The sequence below is a fragment of the Paralichthys olivaceus genome, chromosome 23 (assembly GCF_024713975.1).
Source record: "Paralichthys olivaceus isolate ysfri-2021 chromosome 23, ASM2471397v2, whole genome shotgun sequence".
NCBI classification, from domain to species: domain Eukaryota; kingdom Metazoa; phylum Chordata; class Actinopteri; order Pleuronectiformes; family Paralichthyidae; genus Paralichthys; species Paralichthys olivaceus.
Window position 1 is genome coordinate 7,893,975 of NC_091115.1, and position 24,604 is coordinate 7,918,578.

Sequence of the window (24,604 nt, forward strand, 5' to 3'; positions counted from 1 at the left end):
TTACATTCTTTTATTCTCTTCATCACTTCTGCCATCTCTCTCCAAAGCATTGTGCTTCTTCAGGCCTTTGTTTTTTCTTTCCCCTCAAGACGACGGGTCCTCTTTCACTTCTCTTCCTTCCATTGCTCTTCACTCTCACTTGCTCTATGTCAGTGTAGGTGTGAGAGCTGGTGAGACTTTGCTTTTTACTCAGTTTTTTTTTTTGGGGGGGGGGGGGGGGGGGGGATTTTTCCTTTAACAACATCCCAGTTCTACCTCTCCTTCACTCCCTCCCTGCAAATCCACCCATACTCGAGGCAGTGCCACTTGGCGCCATGCGTCTGCTGCAGACCCCGACCATGCCTACACACAATCACAGACGCACACTGCCAGTCTTTCATTCAAGCCCATGTTTCCCGTTTTCCTTCATCATGTGTCACCATCACCCTGACTGACCCTCCTTAATGCACACTCACACACACACACTCACACACACACACACACATACACACACACACACACTCACACTTGTGCACAGATCCCTCCCTTACCACCATGTTCCAGTGTGCCAGCTTGTTTTCTCTGTCTTGTGGTGAGTGTGTGTGTGTGTGTGTGTGTGTGTGTGTGTGTGTGTGTGTGTGTGTGTGTGTGTGTGTGTGTGTGTGTGTGTGTGTGTGTGTGTGTGTGTGTGTGTGTGTGTGTGTTACAAGGCTGTCCCTGGCTCTGTTAAAATGCCTGGCACTCTGTAAAGCCATTAGGATCATACTGAAATAGCATGTAAAACACACACATGGACAGACACAAAAACACACACACACACACACAAACGGAAATGTTCCTATCCCTCACCCTCAGTTTTATTTCAGAGCGATCATGAATGACCACAGGAGGCTCGTGTACCTGACAATGTGGTTCTGCAATGTGTCACCAGCTCAAACATTTTCCTAACTCTGTGTCTGATCTAAAGTTCCTTGATGTTGTTTAACTGGAGCAAATAAAAAGTAACCAGTAACCAACAAGTTGGTCTCCAGGGTTTATCAGCTGTGCACCTTCCATTACAGATAAGGGGTTACACTGAGAGCAAGAAACCTGCAGTTAAACACGTTTACTATTTAACTATTCTAACTTACATTATCCGAAATGTTTCCAACAATGTTCAAATGTTCAAACCCAATGAAATACATTTTATTCAAGGTTTCTTTCATTTTTGTTGCCTTTTAATTGCATCATATCCACTTTCCCCGTGGCTCTGCTCATCTGTACGACCGTAACTTCCTGTGCAAACAGAGTGGCTGAACTTACATTTTGTATGTTTTAAAAAAAACAAGGCCTCAAAAAACATCCCAAATTGAAACACATATTTTTTTTCGGATACAGTTTAAAGAAGACATCTAGTGGATAATCCTTTTCTGTAACTTCTTGACATAGTTTCGGTTGTTTTCCCAACACCAGATGTAACAGAATGAAACAATGTGATACTCAGTACAAAAACACTGCTTTATCTCAGCATAACTACCACAGCACCTCATTAGTTGGCAGACTTGAAACAAAATGCATGTTGAAGTGTTTTAATCCATCATATGAATTAGATTAAGAACTTTTTATTGGATGACACAACAATGAAACAAACTGTTATAGTCCTCATTAACTTGTGTTGATGTTTGTACCATTTAATTGTGATGATGTGGGTTTGGATCCAGCTTCGCATTTTTAACTCTCAGTCTTTCATGTCTCCTACTCGCAGATGCCCAACCTGACGTTATCGGTGGTATCAGAGGAATTTCTGATGCTGGCATCGGAGCATCTCTAAAAATAGAGCTTTACTGTACCTGAGGTGATGTTTTTAGTGTCCGTGCTTTAGGGATGGCAGCATTAGTCGATTCAGACTGAAATATCTCATTAGCCTTCAGCTTGATTGACATTAGAATGGCTGAGTTCTCTCTCTAGCACATGTACTGCACTGGAAATCCAAAAGTTCTTGACTAGTCAGTCTCTGGATGTCAGGTCTCAGCTAAATCACTCAAGCAGCTTGGAGTCCAGCCCTGAACTGTTGGGCCAGTTTTCTGAAGATGGATTTGCCGAAGATGTGATTAGTCTGTGTTTGTTTCCACGTTTCTGTTTAACCTCAGCTGAACTACAAAACTTACACTGATTCCAATAGTGAGGTTTTACTGAAAAGAGCTGCTTTCTGTGCCATAGTCATAATAATAACCTTTATGGCTCAGTGACGTCTCTAATGAGCACTGAAGAGAACTGGCATCGTAATCTCACACACACTCACACACAGACAGGAAGTCTCTCTTTCTCTCTCTCTCTGTGGCCTGAAGTGTGAAAGTAAAAGAATTGGCTGTGTATGTATTTATGTGTCTATATGTATATATATATATATATATGTGTGTGTGTGTGTTTGTCTGTAAAACCTAAATTTAGTGTAAAGTACAAGCGTGTATGTGTTTGTTGTCCATTTTAGTCTAAATGGTAATGGACATTTGCGTGTGTTTGGTGCTGTAAAAAAAATGTATGAAGTGTTATTGGCTGAGTCGGACGTTCTACCACCGCTCTTATGAATCCAGTATGAATTGTCAGGCTACGACTCTATCGACTAAAAGCGAAGCGGCTCCCGGAGAGCGACCGTGAGTGTGTGAGAGCCAACTCAAACTGCAGAAACCTCAGTGAAAGCTGAGTACATACATTTACAACTCGACATGTCACTGTAATGAAGGGAAATACCACACGATTACAGACTTCAAATGTCACTGTTGTTACAGTGTAATCTCCAAATAAAGGGTTTCTCAGAGGGGTGGCAGGAGGAATATGTTCTTATTATTTTGGCTCACTTTACATACATTATTGGAGTTGTACACCAGGTTTCCAGGGTCTGGAGGCTGTCGGGTCACCTGAAGTGAGTCAAATTACGTTATGACAAATTTCTAATGCAGGAAAACAGCACAGATATTGTGCTGCTGGCGCGATGGCTTCAATCGCTGTAAAACACGTTTAAGATCATAAAAATGTATGTTAGTTATCATCTCTTTATTATGAAGAATATTTGTTTCAGAAAGCCTAAGATTGGAGAATGTAAGGCTGCTATGTGGACAGATTTATAATTCAAATAATTATATATTTAACAAATCTTTTTCATAGTATACATTAGTATACACAAAGTTAATGTTTCGAACGGACCCAATCATTGTTTTTTCAGCTCTGCAGCCTGATGACCTGTGGCAAAGCGATGCCCTTCTCACAGACTGGCAGACGGCACAGGAACTACGCTCGTCTGTGTGCGAGGACCTGCCGTGATTTCGAGGTCACAGATTGGGTGAATTTTGATTGACAGGAGATATAAAAACAGGATGAGGCGGAGCTGGAATGTATCCATCACAGCTGATAATGAGGACTGTGGCTACAGTTATTACAGTCGTACACTGATAGAGTAAAGACAGTAATTATTGTTATTTTGATATTCAGGCGCGTGTGACAGAAGGTAATGATAATTTTTGTCATTGCATGGAGTTACAGTGTGTCTGGCTTTGTGCTTATCTGTCTGTCTGCGATGTTATTGTATGTTTTTCTTAGAAAAACCCTTTTGCCTCAGAGAAGGGTTCACATTGAACATGAAAACATAAATGGATTTAATTCAAAGCTGTGAAAATACCATGTAACCAGGACCAGAAAGGTAACGCAAGTCAAAGGTAAACTGGGAAAGATGTTGATGACCTTTGTATTTGTAGTAGTTTTCCTGTCATAATAACTCCTCTGGGTTGTTTTTGGCATGTTTTTATGTTCCCGGAGGTGTAGACTTGAGGTCTGATACTAAGACTTGACTCATAAAAATGTCAGCTTGACCTGGACCTACTGCTCTGAGACTTAAAAGCAAAAAACATTCACATCTCAGGCTTTGACCTGATAACATCCTCTAACAGTAACAATACAGCAGACCGTGTCCAGCAGCCACGCAGAATGAATACTTTATGACCTCTACAGCGACAGAACTTGGGTTGCATCCACACATTTGTAGATGTGACACACTTTTTCTACGTTTATAACTTGAATCCAGTCATGACTATCAGCGACGAATGCAAAATGTTGCTAAATCGTAGTGTCAGTAACAGTTCCACCTCGTCATCAGTCCGAATATAAATCCCTGCTCTTACCTTTCTGATTCAAAGTGTTTCTTGTTTTGTTTTTTTTATAGACTTTTGCCTCTAAACCTTCTCTGTTGATTGTGTGTCTGTGTAAAGGAAACTGTATGAAGGTGAGGAGTGGAGGACAGACAGGGGAAGGGGAGATGTGGAGTGGAGAGGGTTTGGGGGGTTTCTGTCAAGCAGAGATTCAGACACATCCATTTGTGCTGCACTGTGGTCTGGGGTCTCTCTAGGCTTTCATTAGGCAGCTCTGCTTCCTGCTCCAAGGATGATTGTTTTCTCTCCAAATACGACACAGAGGTCCTCAACGACCATTACACACACACACAATGGACACACTCAGAAACACAGACAAAAGGAGAGACAGTCAGACGCACAGAACGACCCTCAGAACCCATTTCACAACCACACACACACACACACACATTTGCCTTTGCTGGTCATTACAGACTAACTGCCGGTTTTTATGCAGATTTATTGAATCCCAGCTTAATGGCTTCACCAGCCGGACCCTTTTTTTTCACATGCATTTGTCTTTTTTTTTTGTCGTTCACTTCTTTGTCCCTCAGTCTTTCCCACTGTTTCTAGTTATCACTCGCTCCTCCCCCTCTTCTTCATTTCTGTCCCGTCCTCTTTCTTCCTCTCCTACTTTTCCCTTTTGTTGCTTTAAATCTTTTCTTTTCAAGTTTTTCCTCTATTTCTTCTTCTGTCTTTTCTTTTTGTCCCTTTTCCACTTCTGCCTCTCTTTTCCATTGTCTATCCTTCATCTCTTGTGTAATGGGAAGACAAGCAGGTGATGGTGACAGGTGAAAGGCAAACACTTGAATTACCACACAGGGAGAAGCAAAGATAAACATGTCGTCCACTCTCACTTTTCTCTCCTCCGTCTGTAGCTCAGTGGACTCTTCGGTCACAATGGGAGCTGTTGTGAAAGTGTAGCTTCACACATCTCTCCTCCTGCAGACGTTTCCTTCAGCAAGTTCAAGTTCTCTTTCACTGCCACATGGTCATGGTGGAAGAATTTATTTCAGGACAGACATAAAATCATTCTGACTTTTACAGACACCTCACTGGTTTTAATAGAAGTTATTTGGAGACCATGTAAGTTGTAGAAATGCCATCACACTCTGTTATATAACAAAAGATTTATGAGATGATATCACATACAGCAAAGTGCCAGTTGTGGTAACTGCTGGTAACTTCTCTTCTATGAGGATATTTTTCATTGTTGTATTTGAGACTGGGACTAACACTCATCATTGAAAATGTGCACTTACTCAAACCCTAATCCTTTGTATGTGTACCCTTAGTGAGATAGAATGTGTTTTAAACCCTTTATTAGTTTATATAAGTGTGAGCTAGTAATGTCTCATTATTCTGCATCTTAGCAATTTCCTTTCATCAAGATCCAGTCATTTTTGGGAAATCTTTTTAAATAGGTCACAAATGCTCTCACATCTCACAATGTTAATGAAAGAGATAAAACATTCCAGGATCCACATACACATTTAATTGGTTCTTTCTTGGGCCCATGTCCCATCCTTTGACCAAGTTTCATGTAAATCCGTTCTGTAGTTTTTGCTTCATCCTGCCGACAACAAAACAGTGGACATGTGTGAAAACGGAACCTCCTTCACTGAGGCAAATGTTCTCTGATACAAACTGTGAATTAGTTTGAACTTACTTTATCCACCTTCTCAGTTTGTCCTCCTGAGAGGTTACACAGTCGATGCTGGAGTGTGTGTTTGTGGTTTATGTCTGCAGCCATTAGTGCTGTTAAAGTCCAGTCTTGTGTAGTTGTTCCTGCAGGACCAATTTAAGGTTAAAGTCTTTTTTATGTTCTTTATAAGCCCTCGTCTCTTTGAAGCTATTCCACTATAGTTACCACACTAAAATTCACGGGCCCACTTCTCCCTGTAGCGTAACCTACGTTATTAGGTGCTAAAGTGAATGGTGCAGACATGAACTGTCAGATTAAAATTCCAGGACTATAATAAAATGCTGAGTGGGGAATTTTACACATACCCTTCCATAACAATTGCTTCAAGTGCTCATGAGCAAGGCACAGACTGATAGAGAGCTCCCACATATGAGCGTGTTTAATCCTCCACCTACCTCCTCTAACTGCTCCCAGGGGCTGAGCCTGTAAATATGAGAATTTTCCCAATCCCCGTCAATTTGGCTGATTAAATAAAGCAGTTAGAATAAATCTATCAAGTGATCTTGAATTTCTCACCAAACACACTGCTCTTGTACTTTGTCCTCGGCCGGAGAGTGCACTATTTTTAGTCCTCCAGGAGCAGTTTCAGGTACAAGTCCTGGAGCTCTATTCCCTCTGCAGCTTGTTAGCCTGCGTCATTAGCTGAGCTGCACTGGACTATGACTGAGCACACACACACACACACACACACACACACACACACACACACACACACACACACACACACACACACACACACAGACACACACATGGTTCAGGGTCTTTTGTGCTTATAAAGCAGTCTCCATACAGTGTAAGCCTGTTAGAACCTAATAGTTTAAATAGAGACCAGCAAAGAGACAGGGATTATAATAGTCTATAAAGGCCTATTATACTTTATCCCTTTGCTCTTACTCATAATGGTGTTTCTACAGCACCGCTCCAGGCTGCTGGTGAAGAGTCTTTTTAAAACCTTGTCTGCTTGTAGCTTTACTTCTTTTGCTATAAACTGCTTTCAGACATGGACTGAAATTTAGCCAGAGGAGATGAGATTGTAAATGTCCGAGTCAGTTTTCTGAAATTTGAAAAATGTCCAGAAAATGTCCACGTGAACCGATACAGCGTGAGGATGTCACAGGCGAGGGGGCACGTTGATGATGTTTCTAACAAACAACAATCAACTGTTTGTGATTAGGCCAGAGTTGATGTGCTGTGAACGAAAATGTGTGATTACTGCAGCGGGATTTATACGTCATGTCCTGCCACCTGAATGCTATGGAGATTTTCCTTTTCCTGAACACGTCTGACCCAGACATCCTCCTGCTGCGTTCTTTATATATATATATAAAAACACCAGAAAATGTCTGCACCCAATTTTCCAAACATGTTGCTGAGGAATATTTGCTCTCCAGACTTCTACTGTCTCCACCTTCTTTTTCCTCGTGTTTCCGTCCTATTTGTTTCAATTAATCTGTCACTAAGCAATTTTTTTTAAGCAGTCAACCTTATCAAATCCATTTCTGTTTTCATTCCCCTGCATATTTACCTGTTTGTATAACCTCATCATATTAAAATTTTAAAATGTCATAATGGTGGAAAATGGGCCCAGTGGTGGGGATGAAGGAAAAAATTATTTTGCTTCTATTCCTCAGAGTCCAGGTCTCGAAGCATAAAGTAAAATGGATAGATTCTCACACGGTTGCAGTATTTATACCCAAAACTAAAACATTCTTTCTTGGTCCATGACCTAATTTTTCACTAAACTTCATGAATCATGTCATTGAGGTAGAAAATGGCTCCTTTCCATTCATATAAATCATGTCCACCATTAAAGCCCGCTGCTACATTTACTCTCCAAAGTCATGTAGTTGTTTTTGGTCCTTGAAATATCTTGTTTCTTGAACAGCATGCCAGGTTTTAATATGTGATATCAGTATTCAATATTGGTTTCTAACTACATTATTTGTTCAGCACTTGCTTCATTTTTTTCTGGAAGTTGGTCAGTGGGCCTCACTGCCAACAATCCTGATCTAAGGAGATGTACGTCTGGTCCTCGTGATTGACAGAACGTGATTTCTCTAAAAACCGATCTGAGCCAGATGAAGTTAACTGTTAAAAAATGCGCCGGCATGAAGCGGACGGAGACATTGTTCTGTTAAAAACTCACCTCTGGCCTCAGAATCATCTGTAAATGAGAAGCTGCATGTTGTGATATGTGCATCTGCAGCAGGCAATTGACCTGTTCGTGGACGGGCTAATGCACTTCACTTAGATTATATATATATATATATATATATATATATATATATATATATATATATATATTTGTTCTCCCTGCTGAGTTATGATTTCTTTAGAAAACATTAGCATTCCTCCACAAAGAGGTTCAAGCCCTGTAATGTGTGTCAAGGGGTCATCACACACACACACACACACACACACACACACACACACACACACACACACACCAATCTTACCCTCGTTCTCAAGCTGATAGCCAGCGAGTGTATGGACATGTTTGCACAAGGCTTTGATTTTATTCGTGTGTGTGTGTGTGTGTGTGTGTGTGTGCGCGTGTGCGTGTGCGTGCGGCGTGTTTGTGCACGTGCGTGCGTGTTCGTGCGTGCTGCTCCAGGCCCCCGATAAGGTAGATAACGATCCATCATGATAATGGAGCTTTAATAGCTGCAGTAAAAATCATCTTCAACAATCCCTCTCTTTTTTCTCTGTCCCCCCTCTCTCTTTCTCTCTCTCTCTCTCTCTCTCTCTTTCTCTCTCTCACACACTAACACACACACACAGACACGTCTTATGGCTTACCTTTATCTATCTCCCTACTACCCACAATCCTCTCTATCACTCACTAAATTAGAACTTGAGCTTGCAACATACACTTAAGCCTCACACTGTGCACTCACACACACCTGTCATGTCAAACACCCAAACCACTGTATCACACAGACACACACACACTCACACACACACACACTAACACACACACACTTGAGGAGTCATGAATCTGGCAACACTCGCTCTCTGCCCTCTTCCATTATTTCATCTACATTTCTCTGTGGCCACACACTGTGATCACATGGGACGTGATCCATGGGAGCCTGTAACCACATCTAAACCGATATCTCATAACTGGGACTGTATAGTGCAACCTTGTTGATATTTAATCTCTTCAGGCCTTAAATGAGCATCGGCTTGAATGTAGCAAGAGATGAAGTTTATTGCGTAGCATCGTGGGGATGTTTTTCTTAGCAGAGGAATCAATTATGATAACTTTCTTCGCAAAACTGGGTCTTGTTTTCCCAGTTTTGCTTTTGATTCGTATCAGTTATGACAACATGTTTCTTTCATGGTTAATTGGAGTGAATTGAGGATGTAATATGTTCTCTGTCTATCTGAGACAATTTTTCAAGGATTAAATTCAGGATCCTATGAGTGGTTTAGATCAGTGGTTCTCAACCTGGGGGTCGTGGCCTGTTCTGAGTTCTGTGAAACCTTTGCTTTTTCAAAAAGAGCAAGATATAAAAATATATAAAAACAGCTTTTATGTACAGGAGCTACCTACTGTCCATCTTCAAGCAATTATTCCATTAACAAAATTATTTAAAAAAATTATATATAAGTCTAAATGCAAAGCCCCACCACCATTCCAGACACATCGCACACACACAGGTACATGTTCTAGTCTTCAATCAAACCTCTGAAGTTACAAAGCGTTTGATAGAAACCTAGTGGTGCCTCATTAGAGGGTTTTTTTTCAAGTGTCTTTCTGTGGGGCAGGTCAAGGCTGTGTCAGAGTCAGAGAGCAGACGACAGCGAACACACAATAAACCATTTATCTCCTCAGCCGTGCTGCTATCTTATCTTTACTGCTGTGTTTTTCTGAGGGATTGCATCTAAAATGTGCTGCCATCGAGATAAATCACCTGCAAACACACATAACCTGACAAGTAGGAAACGTGTTGATAAGCATCACGTACACTCGGTTGTGGGTGGATATTGGTCTGAAGCTGTCTGGCCAGTGTAGATGGGAAAAACGTTGGAAATGATAAAGATCAAGGTGTAGAGAGATGATGCTGATAAAAGCTGGACTACGCTCAGAACTCATCACTCTGCTCTTAATCTCTCCTTTGTCTCGTTCACATGGAAAATAATGGTGATTCCTCAAAACCCTGATAACATCATTTTCATCTCGAGAAGACAAAGGCAAAAAAAACAATTCATAACTCTGCAAACATGGTTTATTCAAGTTTGGTAGCAAACAACAAAATGAGAGTTTCTTACTTATATCACACGGAAAGAGGGAATGAGACAGTGAGTGGGTTTGCATGTGTGTGTGTGTGGTTCCCTACGGTCTTATGCTAATTACACTTTCACAATAGGCCTCTCAATCTTTCTCTTTTCCATTTATTCCCTTGTGTTCTCCTTCATCTCTTCCTTCTCCTTGGTCCTCTCTGCCAACAGCTCCACTGCTCTCCTCTTCCTCTTCACCTGTCCATTGTTCAGAAATATTCAGTAGTTAAAAGTGAAATATTCAACTCAAGTGATTTTCTACTTGTGTAAAGTTGAGGGACAGAATAAAATAAGAAAAATAAATAACAATATCAGTAAAATAAAAGTTGGATTTCTGCAGAGAGAAGAGGTTCAAACTTAACCAGTATCACAAATGTGGGCTTGTGTTAACATGACTGTTTGAGCCGCGCTCGTATTGATACAGATGTATTGGTCATTAAGTCAGTTTGAGTTTGACATCTCAGCTCGGCAGCAGCCAAAGAAAACAACATTAGCACTCTCCCCCTGAAATGTTCCACTGTATATGGTCAGAAAGAACTACATTGTGGTGTCTTCAGATTATAGTGCTTTGTGTGCGCGTGCGTGTGTCACCTTAAACATGCTCCTCCATCATCCATGGAGCTGTAAGGAGTTTGTTTTTGTGTGTTTGACTTACGTTGGATTTAAATCTTGTATCTTTCTCTCATCTCCTTTGTCATTTCTGCTTCTCTTACTCAACTGAAAAGAATTGTTCCACATATTAGGAAATGTGCTCAAACCAATAACTTTTACATAGATGAGCGTCTCCACTTTAATCCCACTGATCAGAAATGAAGCCACAATATCCCAGATGGGAACTGGGAAGAAACAACATGGATTAACAACATGTCTGAAATCTCCTTTGTCTTTTTGTCTCCATCTTTCTCTCAGTTGGAGGCGGAGTTAGAGCTGTGTGAGAGGGAGGGGGCAGAGCTCCAAGAGTACGCCAATCAGGTCCTGCAGCAGATCGCCGACCGATGCCCCGACATCTTGGAACAAGTTGTCAACGCCCTGGAGGACAGCTGCTGACACACACACACACACACACACACACACACAGTCAGCCAGCCGGCCCAAAATCCCCTGAAATTAGATTCTCAGTGTTGGACATGAGGATGAAAACCTTTTCTTCACTCATCTCGTTTTCACAGATGAAAAAGTGGATCCACAAAAAAAAAAAAAAGAAATCCTGATATCACTGAAAAATATTCGTCCACTGCGTCTTCAGTCCACATTGTATATTTTTTAAATGAGCGGGGCCAGCTAAGGGAAAATATTGTTCACTTCTCCGCCCGCAGTCGTTGGCATGCTAATTAATTGGAAATAGTTTTTGAGACGTTAAAAGTTATACTTCAGCAGGAGGAGCCTTCACCGCACTTGTGTTCGCGGACACATCACAGCGGCCATCTTGTGTCCTTCCAGGTGATCAGCAGTTGTGACTTGTAGTTTATCGAGGAGGAAGAAAAAAAATCTAACTGTATTTGAAAGTGAGTTGAGTTTGCCAGGTTGTTTCTTATGCCAGACTTACACACTGTTGTCACACTGTCATTTATTCAGATATGAGAGTGTCTATTTCAGCTGCCTTTGTTTCTTTACATCATTTGCTGCTATCGTTTTCACTTTTAGTTCCATTTCTTGTATTTTCTTTCGTCAGGTGTCTGATGAAAGTTTCTTTCTTTCCCGGCCGTTGTGTAAATTGTAAAGAGAGAAGTTTTAATTAACAGCAACGCAGCTTTCATCAGGGGAACACAACACTTTCATCTATAGTTTCACACAACAAACGAAAAGCATAGAACCACAATAAATCTCGCAATATTCCCTTTATGAAAACACACCAGTGTGGATGGTTTGTGTTTCTCTTTGACCTAAGAAAGCAACACGTTCTGTTGGGTTGTGCGTCCGTGCTGAGTTCAGATGATCCCTCACTTACCCTCCTGTGACAATCCCTTTAGAGTTAACATGAGGAGACGTCTGAACTCACTCATTTCCCCTTATTGAAACGCGTCTGTTTTTCTTTCTCTGGAGGAAGGGAAGATGAAATAATTGTTATATATTTTTTTGCTTTTGGTAATATATGAATATATAAAACACTAATCTTGTTTAATTGAAAATATTGTCATCTATTGGTTGGTATGTTACATAATGTGTCCAAATAATTTCTCTATTGTTTGTGTGTGATTTGGAAGAGAGCACAGATTTGTTGCTGTATGTTGCACCTACTCGCGGCTCCGTGTCCACCAGGAACGTTTTTCACCACGCTCACGTTCTTGTTCTTGTTGTTTACAGTGGAAATGACACTCAAATGCATGTTTCCCACAGCGCTGACAGCCCGAGCATGGATTTACACACTTGCAGCACAGAGCACCGGAGGATCTAATTCATGCAAAAGCTCCTCTGACTGGGGCCTTTTATTTTAAGCTGTTTCCCAATTCAGGGGCCACATCCCTCGGAGGAGGAAGACAAAAAGGCAAATGGGAGACAATAGGTCTATGGCTAGGCTGTCCCGTTTCAAATTCTCCTTCACATATGGCTTACAAGTGGTGACAAAGCTAACAAGGTAGCTATGCGAGTGGCTGAGCTGCAGTATCGGCTGGTGACGCCCTCCAGTCTGTCTCATTCTGACTTTATGGACTCCGGAGGCCAGGCTGCGTCCTCCCAATGATGCGGCCCCTGAATTTGGACACGGCTACAGTCTCATTCTGTGCTGAGTACTGAAGACGTGACTGCCGTTGGCCACATGCAACTTGTGCTCTCCCAAAAAAAAAAAAGAAACGCCCGGTGGACACGGAACCCAAAGACAGGGATTTACACGACATTCTCAAAACTGATTTTACACCAAACTCTGATGAAATCTTTTCTTCAGCAGTGTCTTTAAAGTCAAAAGCAACATGAGGAGTTTCATTTCAAAACAGTTTTGGGAGGAGAGATCTCGTGTAACATTTGACCTACGAAGGTTGTTTTATTTTGAAATGAAACTCAGTCTGATATGAGCTTGTTGTTGTAAATCCAGTGTTTTGTTTTGCGTGTTTTATACTGATGATGTTTTGTCTTTAGGAAGTGGTGATGACTGGAACTCACGTGATTCTGTCGTGGATTGAAAATGAAAGAATGGAAATAAAACATGAATTTATCTTTATCTTTTGTGGAAGGATTGTTTTTGTCTCTTTTCCTTCTTCAATGAAACGTTCAGTTTGACCAAAGGGTGAATTGTCTTTCTCATATTTTTTCGATTTGAGGGATTTACAGAGGCCAGAAGAGGTGAAGGTATTAATACCTCACAAGAAGGGTATTAAGAAAGGATAAAGAAAAATGTAAACATGACTTTGTGTAACAGAAATGTTATTTTCATTCCTCAAATTTTCTGGGAAACTGTTCAGTTTGTCTTCACTCACAAACGCCTCCACACACTGGTGAGTGTGTGTGAACTCACTGGACCTTCATCTTTCCATTTGTCCTCTCTCCTTCCTTCCTTTTCATTTTACCTCCTTCACTCTCTCTATCTCCTTCCTTCACATGCAAACTCAACTCAGCCTCTTATCTTGTCACCAGTGGTTTATTTTCCAGTCCGCCCACAATAATGACAGTTTTCTCTATCTCCACCAGTGTCCTTTTAGAGAAACCTCACCCTGATGCTGGTTGGACGCAAGTGTCTAATCTCCAACAAGTTCTTAGAGTTTCGACGTTCAAAAGAACTGGTTCAACTTTGGCACCAAGAATTCACTGGTCTAGAGGAAAGAATCTCCGGAGCAGGAACCAAACTCTATTATTCTTTTATAAAGAGCAATACAAATACTTTTAAATAAGACATGCTGTAGTATGTTGTGCTTTGGGTCGGGGCGAGTGTTGCTGGGAAATCAGAGTGTGCACAGTGACGTTGCTTTTGCACGTGGAAAAGCAAACTTGTTCTTAAAAGGTTGGCGAGCTGAACCAACTCTGAAACACCAGGTTCACCCCGGTCGGAAGGGGGAACACACACACACACACACACGCTCACACACTCACTAACACACACACCCTCACCTACACACACTCCAGTAACATACATTTACTTCATGCTGATGCAAATATGGACGAGCTGATATTTGCATCATTTCCGACAATAAAAAGCTTCTTAATGTTCAGCCCCAGCCGTTTCCTGTGCGTATGTGTGTTTTGTCTAGATTCTTCTCTAACGTACACGATTGTTTCTTAGAAAACACGTCAGAGAATCTTAGAAAGTCATGTTTCTGCAGTGGACGCTTCATACTTGAAACCAGATGAATGAATTTAACTGGTTTCAGATGCAACACCGAAGACCAGAGGGAACTTTTAAGGATGGAAACGAGGTGAGTGTTTGTGTGTGAAGGTAAAGGCAGCAGGTTAATTACAAAGAAACTGTAGGAAGAGTCTGAAACACACACACTTCTTTATTCTTTGTGTACGTTAGCAGCTCAGTGTAACGAGTTGGACTCATTCAACTAGAAAACCTGGTTTAACAGACCCACTCAGCTCGACTGACCTCAAACCTTGACCTTCACCACATCTTTGACCTCGTCCTCTGTGAAGAATTTCCACACAGGGATGAAAACATCATCAGGTCACCGGGGTCGTTCGGTTTTTCACACAGTAACGCACATCAAACACTCTGCTGACAGTCTGTAAACGCCGGCGTTTACAGTCACACATGGCAACGATTTGCACGTGTGTGAGCACCTGGGAGTGCGTGGAGAATCGGTTCTGCTTTCTCCATTGTCTGTCCCAATAAAAACTAGCGGAGGGAGTCAAGGGATGGACAGAGAAATGCATGTATGACCCCGTGATTTATGTGATGGCAAAAGTGAGAGAGTGATGGAGTGAGAGATAGAGGAGACAGGACCCACTGAGCAGCAGCCATCATTTCTGTCAGAATCCGTCTTTCCCTGTCTCTCCTTGTTTCATGTGTCATCATTCTGTGTGTGTGTGTGTGTGTGTGTGTGTGTGTGTGTGTGTGTGTGTGTGTGTGTGTGTGTGTGTGTGTGTGTGTGTCCAGTTCTCGTCCAGTGTGCTTCCTCCAGTGACTGTGGCACGTTTCTAATCTTTAGCTGGTGAAAACAAACAATCTCTCAAACCAAGAAACTAAATAAATATCTAATGTCTAAAAACTCTAACATGGAACAAAAAGTTCCAGAACAAGACGTATGCACATGATTACATGTTTAGACTTAAATATTCCAATTGTTGGGAAATCTGCCTGGAAGTTACCTGAATAAATAACTTTCTGTGGAAAAAAGTCGTATAAATGTGTGAATGGTGGTGAAACAGTTCGTGGGAGAAGAATCATTCTTACTTATGTTAGTTTTTGAACTGAAAAGGTTTGAGTAATGATCAATTCTGTCTTTTTATATGATAACTGCAAAAACTATACTATAGTTTACGTAATTAAACTTCACTATGCTTTACCATACGATACTAAACTTAACTATACTATACTCTACTATACTAAACCTAACAATACTATACTTTGCTATGATTTACATTACTGTACTATACTTAAAACTAACCTAATTCATTATAAATTACCTGTCAGGTTGTATAAAGCAAATATCAAATACACTTAATATAACAAAATGATTTCTGTGTCTCTCCCTGTTTGAATTTGGGTCCCACACTTAGACTCACCTCTCTTTGCACAGCATGTCGCTAAGATCCCACTGATACTGCTTCACAACTCAAAAAGCACAGATGTCCTTGAGATAACATGTACTTATGAACATGTGTGTGTGTGTGTGTGTGTGTGTGTGTGTGAGTGTGTGTGTGTGTGTGTACAGACAGCACATGTCTCCTCTCCATGACTGTGGAGGAGCCAGGAGCAGTAGAACCATAAAGTGAGCGGCTGCAGAGGAAGCAGGGAGGGCTCGGGTTTGGCTTTGGGACGATGTGGTTTCAATCATCACACATCACGTCACGCGCGGGTGAAAAAGAAGAAGACGGAGAGGGTGATGGAGAGAAAGAGAAAGCAGAGAGAGAGGAGGAGAGGGAGGGCAGAGAGCAAAACAAACTGCAGCTTCACTCAGGACACACACTCATGGTACTTTACATGTTTTCGAGGTAAATGATTCATGGTCTCAGTTGTGGTTGGACGGTATTAACTTGTGTCTGGATGTTTTACTCTCTGAACACAGATTTGTCTTTATTTCCTCTAATAAATGTGTAGAGTCAATGAGTGGTTGAAGGAGGGGGGGTAGGAAAAAGTTCTGAGAGGAAATAAAAACGAGGTGAGAGGAGCAGAGCCTCTAAAATAAGCTGTTAGCCACCGACTGTCCAAACATGCACCAACACTGTTTCCCTCTCCCCCTCCTCTTCCTCCTCCTCCTCCTCCTCCTCTGTCTGGAGAAAGTCTCTTTAATGCTTCGATACAGACTCTGGTGACATCAGTGGTCTATGTCAGGATGGCCGAGCGGTCTAAGGCGCCAGACTCAAGGACTGACTCCTTCCTAGTCAAAGGGACTTCTGGTCTCCGAATGGAGGCGTGGGTTCAAATCCCACTCCTGACACACCTTTGCTCCCACTGTTGTTTGGTGCTCATGTGTCTCTGTGAAATCACTTTGTCTCCCCTCTTTCTCTGAGGACATTTTCCACATTAGACGAGTCAGTCTCTGAGTCACATGCACATGTCCACACTTTCAGGTTTCAATCAATTTTGGAGGCAACACGAAGCAGCTGAGTTTCTAAATCCAGTTAGAACCTGAATATTCTGCTCTTCCATGCAAAATACTGCATTAACGAGAAAATACTAGGTGACATGGCTTGAGATACATGTCAGGATGGCCGAGCGGTCTAAGGCGCCAGACTCAAGGACTGATTCCTTCCTGGTCACAGGGATTTCTGGTCTCCGAATGGAGGCGTGGGTTCAAATCCCACTCCTGACACATGCTTTTCCTCCATGTTTAATTTAGACAGACTGAGTGAAGTCAAATCAACTAACTTAGTTTAACTCAGTGATCATCAGACTCTGTCAGTGACAACAGAGAATTGACATCTTGTGTGTGTGTGTTTGTATGCAAATGTAGTTAACGTGGCAAAGAGGAAATGCGTTGTGATTATATATTAAATGGTTAAGTGCAGCTTAAGATCTTCTTGTGTGAGGTTTGGGAACAACTCAAAGTAGTTTCATGTACACGTGCTCAGCAACTGTCAGGATGGCCGAGCGGTCTAAGGCGCCAGACTCAAGGACTGACTCCTTCCCAGTCAAAGGGACTTCTGGTCTCCGAATGGAGGCGTGGGTTCAAATCCCACTTCTGACAAGTGTTTTAGCCTCAGTGTGAAGTGTCTGATCCTCAGACTCAGGTTTAATTTAGACTGAAGAGTTCTGGAGGAAATCAGAGTTGGGTCAATAAGCTTCGGTTTAAACCTCACTCCTGACACACGTGTTATTCTGCACTGTTGAAGAACACACCTTTCTTTCCTCCTGTGTCTCTGTGAAATAACTTTCTCCTCCCTCCTCCCCTCCCTCTCTCCTCCCTCTGCACCGGTGGGCTGGCGGACACTCTTCCACATCAGGCCGGAGGACAGTCCCTCAGACAGAGACACAACTTCTCTTTTGTCTCACTCTTCTCCTCCTCTCTCTTCTTCTCCGAACTTCTCGCTCTTGTTCATTTTTTACGCGTAAAACTCTTGGAGAGCTGTGGACTGCGCCCCCCTCCGTCCTCCTCTTCCTCCTTCGTAATTAGCGGGACAGTTTGGAAACTTGTGATGTCCAGGTGGAGGAATCTCACTTTATTCCTGACACCTGTTGCTGAGTGAGGACGCAGGGGCGCACACAGCTGTGCACACCGAGCAGAGGAGCGTGTGCGCTGACACTCATCGTCTGGCTTCACTTGTGCGTTTGTGCGCGACACTTCGGGGACTCTCGTGGACGCCGACAGATCCACGGACCACCGGAGGCTGCGTTTACGCATCTGCTAAGTCCCTGAACTGGACTTTTTGAGACTCTTTGGTGCGTTTTGCGCAGTAAAAGTCGTGTTTTGAAGAAAGTGGACACTTGGAAGAAGTTGTGTGTGCGCTCTGCTCCAGGCTGCTGCCCCTGCTGCTGTGGGATCTGTCTGAAGGGTTTCCTCCTCCTTTCAATGAAAACACCGACCTGTTTGCAGTTTCCCAGCCGGACAGGGAGTCACACTTTTCGGACTTGAGAGCTGTGGATGGTGGGAGGAGGACTTGTCCTTGGAGAGCTGAGGAACATCTGGATTTACGCGAAGCAGACCAGGTAAGAAAATGTATTTTAAAATGATTAATTGACGTAAAAGTTCTCAGAGAAGGTCATTACATGTTAAACACACACTTGTCCATATGTCTATACAATGCTGCAGAAATGGGATATGACTTGTACCCAAATCCATACTTTTATTCATATTACTGTGTGTATTTGTAGTTTCTTTCACTGAAACCTTGTGTTGTCGAAGTGTTCGCTCTGTAGTGAGAGTTTGGATGAATCTCTCAGAACTTGGTTTCGGACTTTGTTCTATTTGAGCTCGTTGTCGTTTTTTTTTGTCTCCGCAATGTCTCTGCTGTCAGAATGGACTCGTTTCATGACTTTTGGCTTTGACTTTGTGTGTGTGTGTGTGTCTGTGTGTGTGTATGTGTGAGTGTGTGTGTGTGTGTGTGTGTGTGTGTGTGTGTGTGTGTGTGTGTGTCCCTCTCGCTCTGCGGTGGAGACCAGGACTATTTTGGTTGAAATGTTGCACAAATGTTTCTCTCAGTACAGAGGAGCTGCTTCTGGCTTCATCTGGACCTGAAACGCTGTAGTTGAAACTTTGTGGCATCAAGTCTGACTGTGACTCTTCTGATATAAACACACACACACATTGTCCTGCTTAGGGACAGTGGAGGGACAGGTCCATCATGTTTGGAGCAGAGAGTTGGTGGAGGCTGCTCTGCACAGTGTCCAGTCCTGTGTGAGCATTCTTTTCTTTTATTGACTGTCCTGCATGGAAAATGCATGGAAGTCCTGAAGGATACAGCAGCGTGGACATGTTGCAGCTTGTGTGTGATTTTTACGCACAGGACAAGAAATTAAAGATCAGTAGAGAGCACATACCTCCACCAAGGCCCAGCAGTCCCCTTAAATTCAACCAAGCTGCACCAGATTTCACACATGTATAGATCTCAGTTCTCTAAATGTGCCAAGATCCATAAATTATTGTCTGAGAAACCAACTGAAGAAATCCAGAAGCTGTTCTGTTCTTACTCTATGTAACTTTGGTGAGTGGGTACGATCTCCTGAAGGTCTCATCTTCAATTAACAGAAACAGTTCCAGTAAGTCCAGGAGTGATGCTGAACCATAGATCAGATGAAAAGATATAATATCCAGCGTTTATCTCTGATATTCAGGAAACTTTTAAATATGAAGAATTCTCCACAGAGTTCGGTGTATTCGGTTCAGGATGCAAGGGATCATGACCAATATCCATTGTTCAGTCGTGGTTCAGTTCAGTGGGACTATGCATATGTTAATCGACTTGATCACTTTGTATACACAGACCAACATATTCAATCCCCACATGTGGCTGCAGAGGGCGCTGTTGCTCAGTAAAAGATAGGTACAGGGTTGCTTTAAAATGGTCTCAAGGAAAAATAGAGACTGATGGTGAACTGTTGTGTTAAAGAATTTAAACAGTTTTGTCTCCTTCAAAAATAAAGGAATGGAAATCAATGCAGCTGAATATTCTCCACATGCTGTCATGAAAATAATAATTTATTGATAATAAACAAGACGGAATACATGACTTTGTATTTGGCCCCGTGTGCATGTAGGTAGTGTGACCTATATTCTCTATGTGGTTATGGTTGTTGACGGATCAGGTGTAAGTATGGTGTGAGTTCTCAGATTTTGTGGTGACCTTTGACCTCTGTTCACACACAGATATTTAAGATCCCATATGACTAATTGTGTGTAAGAAATTGTGGCTTTCGTGTAACTTTTCTAGATCTGCAAATATTTAAAAGCCTGTTCTCCCCAAAACCTTTTTTTTTAACTATACATCAGTCACTCAAGGAACATAACTGAGATTGACATGTCTTTCTCAAGGGAGCCACAAACACTCATTAAGTGTGTGTGTGTGTGTGTGTGTGTGTGTGTGTGTGTGTGTGTGTGTGTGTGTGTGTGTGTGTGTGTTTAAAGGAGATAACACAAAAGAAGTAATATTTTCTCTAATGAAAGAACATTTTATTCATTGGTCTTCATTACGAAGATATTTAATCATCTGAAGACTTCATCTTCATGTTCTTTGAATCCTCGTATCTTTTTTTCTTTCGAGCAGACACAGTAGACAGAACTGAGTTTCTCCGTCTGTCAGCTCATGTGGAAGCAGATCAGATTAATCTTCAACATGTGATGTGATGGCGGCAGCGTTCGTCTCCGGCGGTGACATCTCCGGTTCGCTTTGCACTTTTTTACAGTCTAAAACCCACATAAGCCATGGAGCAGTGTGTGTGTGTGTGTATGTGTGTGTGTGTGTGAGAGGGTAGATAGTAATGTTAGATGTGTAGATAGAGGTGGTGAAAAGTGTTGCTGTCAACAGGTTAGCCATTAGAGAGAGATAATCTCTCTTCCTCCTCCCTCCCTGTCGACCAGCTCTACTTCTGTTCTTTCTCTTCTCTCGTCCCTCTCACTCTTTCATTCATGACATGAGTTTTCTCTAGTTGTCACTAAAGCTTCTCTTCTTTCTAAAGGCGTCTTCTTTCTCTTACAGCCACATTGTTTTGGATTGATCCTGTGTCTCTCATTTCAGCCTTGATTCGTTGAAACGTTATAACTTCATCTGAGATATTTCAAGTGTTTTTTCTCGTAATGCATTTTCAGAGTCTATCAGAAAAACTTAAGAATGCCTTCAATTAAAGTCTGTCTCACTCAACCTGCGTATACTCGCAAAAGTTAGCGAGTATACGCAGGTTTTTATTAAATAAGGCGGTTGACTATTTTTCCATTGCCAGTAGAGGAGTTTGCCTGCCTGTCATGTTTGAAGTCAGAAACACGTCACGCGACACACAAACATATCAGAAACCAACGTGTTTTAAGCTTCCACATGCACTTTGAATGATACATAGAAAAAAACACTGCTGCACATTGTTTCCAAGATATAACCAACTATCACAAACATTCATGGCTATTAAAGCCCTGAAGTTCAATGAGCATTAAAACATTGGAAAAGGTGCAGAGTCTGTGTCTAAACTGCCAAAACAACAGAAGAAGAAGAAATTGGTGCTCTCACCCGGGAGTCATGTTTCCATCACTGTCAATCGAAGCCGGAACCAACCCTCACCCTAACCCACTGCAGACAAAAGCCAGATGTTAGCAAGTTTTTGATGAATGATGATGATGATGAATATTATATGTCTAGGGTGATCAAATCTACGTTCTGAACATTTTCTTTGTTAATTTTTCCCCTTTGTGTGTGTGTGTGTGTGTGTGTGTGTGTGTGTGTGTGTGTGTGTGTGTGCCCTCAAACTGCTGAGAAAAACCTTTTCTTTAACCAAACACGCAAAGTGTTACTTGAGTGTCCTCTCCATCGGGACAGAGCAATTAGGGAAGAGAACTAAAGTGAGCAGTGTGTGTGTGTGTGTGTGTGTGTGTGTGTGTGTGTGATGGGACGTCTGCAAGCATCAATGGGTCCTCAAGGTCATTCACAAGTGCATAGTAAAGTCTGTGTAGGTTTGTGTGTCAGTGTGTGTGTGTGTGTTAGACAATGAATTTGGACATAACAGAATGATTTTTGATTTAAAAACACTCTGTAAGCTAGAAAACTGGGAAACTCAGACGCAGCACTAAGTGGATGTTTGTTGTGTGAAGTGTCTGAGGAGGAGATGGTTTGAAAACTAGATGTGTTACATGTGTGTGTATTTTAGCCCACTGGGAACACTAATGACTAACTTGGATTCTCACACACACACACAAAGTGGTCCATGTGAAGTGGACGGCTTCTCCAGTTGAAGAGCCAGTATTTTAAACACTCATCCCTGATTGGTCGACTTGAATCCTGGGAATTCCTCCCAGAGCAGTGCATGACAGCGGTACCCTCCACTTGTGTGTGTGTGAGGGAGAGAAAGCCTTTTCATTCGTTTGGTAGTTCTCTTTTTTAATTTATCGACTCATTCATTTTTCGGGATTTTACTTTTTAGACTTAAACACAGTTGCTGTTGATTAAACACTAATACTTTTTGAATATTCACCAAAATGTTTCAATCTCTTAAAAAATATATTGTAATACAAGTTGATGACATGATTCAGAGGCACTAGTCTGCACTTTAGATGCCTGTGTGTTTCAGTGTTTTAGTATTGACGATGCAGTGTGGCCATGCGGTAGTCATTATGGTCAAGTGCTGTGTGTGTATGTATTTCTGCATGTGTGCACTCAAAATGTGACCCGCTGGTATTTGTTATGGTGTCTGGATTCTCGTGTGTGTGTGTGTGTGTGTGTGTGTGTGTGTGTGTGTGTGTGTGTGTGTGTGTGTGTGTGTGTGTGTGTGTGTGTGTATGTATGTGTGTGTGTGTGTATGTGTGTGTGTGTGTGTGTGTGTGTGTGTGTGTGTGTGTTCAGACCTTTCTGGGCTGGTGGTTCAGGGCTATGCAGTGATGTCATTGGGGCGGCAGGGTGGGGTGACATGGGGTTAGAGTTTGGCAGAGGTCCTGACTCCAGCAGTCTTCGAAATGTGTCTGACCATTAACTGTGTGTGTGTACATATGGTCAGTGGTGGCGGTCAGTAGCTGTATGCTAACAGTGTCCCACACTAATAGTAAAAGTGGTTTATTGGACACTTTATAGAGCCGGAGCTTGTTTTATAAATCCAGCGGGCCGGTACACGGGGACAGTCACTGACCAGGAGGCCACAAGACAAACAGCCTCAGAACCAGAGGAGCTGCTCTCACTAAACACTGATACATGGAATCCAGTGTTCCAAAGCAATAATAACAACATTCCAATTTGAATTATCTTGAATATTTAATATTTTAATTCTCTCCACCTTTGGCATCTTTGTTTGACATGTGGTTATGCTATGACAGTGTCATTATTCCATGCGGTATGTGAGCTGGATGTGGGTTCTGTGATTTCTCCTCCCTCCTCCCTCGTTTTCTCTCTTTCACCTCTCACGTACCCTCCTCTCCTCTTTCCTCTCCTCCCTTCTTCCCTCTGCTTTTGTCAGCAGCCGCGATCCAGCGCTGATAAAACTATCAACAGCACACCTGCGCTGGTCTGGAAGTCTGACACACACACACACACACACACACACACAGTCAGTATGGTCTGTAGATGAGGCTGCAGATCCAAACAGATGGGGACAAGAATCTTATTTAGCACACGTTCACTACAATAAGTCCATTCTCTGACTTTCTGTCTTTCTATCACTCTTAATCCCTCTGTCTCTCTGTTTTACTTTATTCAGCTCTCTCAGGTCAAATCACTGTACTTTGCATTATTTTCTCAAATATAATGTGAAATCAGTCTGGTTAAATTAGGAGTCTCTGTCTTCAATGAATTGAAGAAGATTAGTACTTATTATTTTTGAATGTGTTGTGTGCTCTTGAATCCCACATGTGCATATTGATCTCAGATGAGGTGAGAAGTTTGAGTTTCTTCTGTAGTTCAGGGTCTCATGCACTTTAATCAGCATATTCCTGTAAAACAGCTCCGCCCAACGTGGGGCTCGAACCCACGACCCTGAGATTAAGAGTCTCATGCTCTACCGACTGAGCTAGCCGGGCTACTGATATTGAAGTTTGCATCTAAATTTTCAGGGAGTACAGAGAAGTTCTAAGTTATAAATTTGTCTGTTAGATGTAACAGAGGAAGTGTTTGAGATCAGTATTGATTTCAAAATATGACTGATAAACAGCGTCAGTGTTGAAATTGTGGCGATGCTTAAAAATATTTATGGGAAACACTGAGAAAATGTGTCGATTATAAAACTGTTGCAGGTCAGAGGAAGTCAGCTGAGTCAATGTGGCACATTGTAGCTGCTGTTCTGAAAGGTGCTGTAAGAGTAACTTTATGATTATTATTGTTGTTATAATTAGAATTCATTTTCTTTCACACACAACAAAAAAATCAGGAACAGATGTATCTACCCTCAAACATTGCCTTTCTGGGCTGGTGGTTCAAGGCTATGCAGTGAATATGCAGCTGTGCACTGATATCACAGTAGATGTTATGTGTTCTCATCTTAATATTGCGCATTTAAAACAGCTGCGCCCAACGTGGGGCTCGAACCCACGACCCTGAGATTAAGAGTCTCATGCTCTACCGACTGAGCTAGCCGGGCCTATGTGTTCTATGCTAACGGCTCTGAGCTCACTTTACGCCTACGGCTGTGGTCGTTGAGGTGTTGTTGATGTAAAGACCCTTTACAAACTTTAAACACTCTTGCAGTTTGATTTCCTTCCTTCTGCCGCCAGAGTGGAGCTAACCTGGACGACCCAGACAGTGTCTGATACCAAGTCTGAACATG

General features: G+C 42.1%; 2 protein-coding genes, 1 long non-coding RNA gene and 5 other non-coding genes across 15 annotated transcripts in view; 5 read left to right on the top strand and 3 right to left on the bottom strand.

Annotated features, from left to right (window-relative positions):
- Positions 1 to 11,355, top strand: part of LOC109632865 (ELKS/Rab6-interacting/CAST family member 1-like) — a 106,087-nt gene extending 94,732 nt beyond the window's left edge. For all 7 annotated transcript variants that reach the window (XR_011240110.1, XR_011240111.1, XR_002202968.2 and 4 more), the window contains one exon: positions 11,038 to 11,355. Coding sequence is in view for 4 of the 7 variants with exons in the window: in XM_020092376.2 (XP_019947935.2) it covers positions 11,038 to 11,175 (138 nt within the window). In the remaining 3 variants the exon portion in view is untranslated. The remainder of the gene's footprint in view (positions 1 to 11,037) is intronic.
- Positions 5,578 to 6,485, bottom strand: LOC138406750 (uncharacterized). Its single transcript, XR_011240112.1, has 3 exons — positions 6,361 to 6,485; positions 5,809 to 5,927; positions 5,578 to 5,712 (listed from the first exon to the last, which is right to left on the bottom strand). It is a non-coding gene; the product is annotated as an uncharacterized lncRNA (long non-coding RNA).
- Positions 11,356 to 16,547: 5,192 nt separating the features above from the next.
- On the top strand, positions 16,548 to 16,658 carry trnal-caa (transfer RNA leucine (anticodon CAA)). The gene is made up of 2 exons: positions 16,548 to 16,585; positions 16,613 to 16,658. It is a non-coding gene; the product is annotated as a tRNA-Leu (tRNA).
- A 264-nt stretch (positions 16,659 to 16,922) lies between these two features.
- Positions 16,923 to 17,033, top strand: trnal-caa (transfer RNA leucine (anticodon CAA)). Its single transcript has 2 exons — positions 16,923 to 16,960; positions 16,988 to 17,033. It is a non-coding gene; the product is annotated as a tRNA-Leu (tRNA).
- Positions 17,034 to 17,297: 264 nt separating this feature from the next.
- On the top strand, positions 17,298 to 17,408 carry trnal-caa (transfer RNA leucine (anticodon CAA)). The gene is made up of 2 exons: positions 17,298 to 17,335; positions 17,363 to 17,408. It is a non-coding gene; the product is annotated as a tRNA-Leu (tRNA).
- A 257-nt stretch (positions 17,409 to 17,665) lies between these two features.
- Positions 17,666 to 24,604, top strand: part of wnt5b (wingless-type MMTV integration site family, member 5b) — a 71,065-nt gene continuing 64,126 nt past the window's right edge. For both annotated transcript variants that reach the window (XM_069519795.1, XM_069519796.1), the window contains exon 1: positions 17,666 to 18,367. The gene's annotated coding sequence lies outside the window, so the exon portion shown is untranslated. The remainder of the gene's footprint in view (positions 18,368 to 24,604) is intronic.
- trnak-cuu (transfer RNA lysine (anticodon CUU)) lies at positions 23,789 to 23,861 on the bottom strand. The gene has a single exon. It is a non-coding gene; the product is annotated as a tRNA-Lys (tRNA).
- On the bottom strand, positions 24,346 to 24,418 carry trnak-cuu (transfer RNA lysine (anticodon CUU)). The gene has a single exon. It is a non-coding gene; the product is annotated as a tRNA-Lys (tRNA).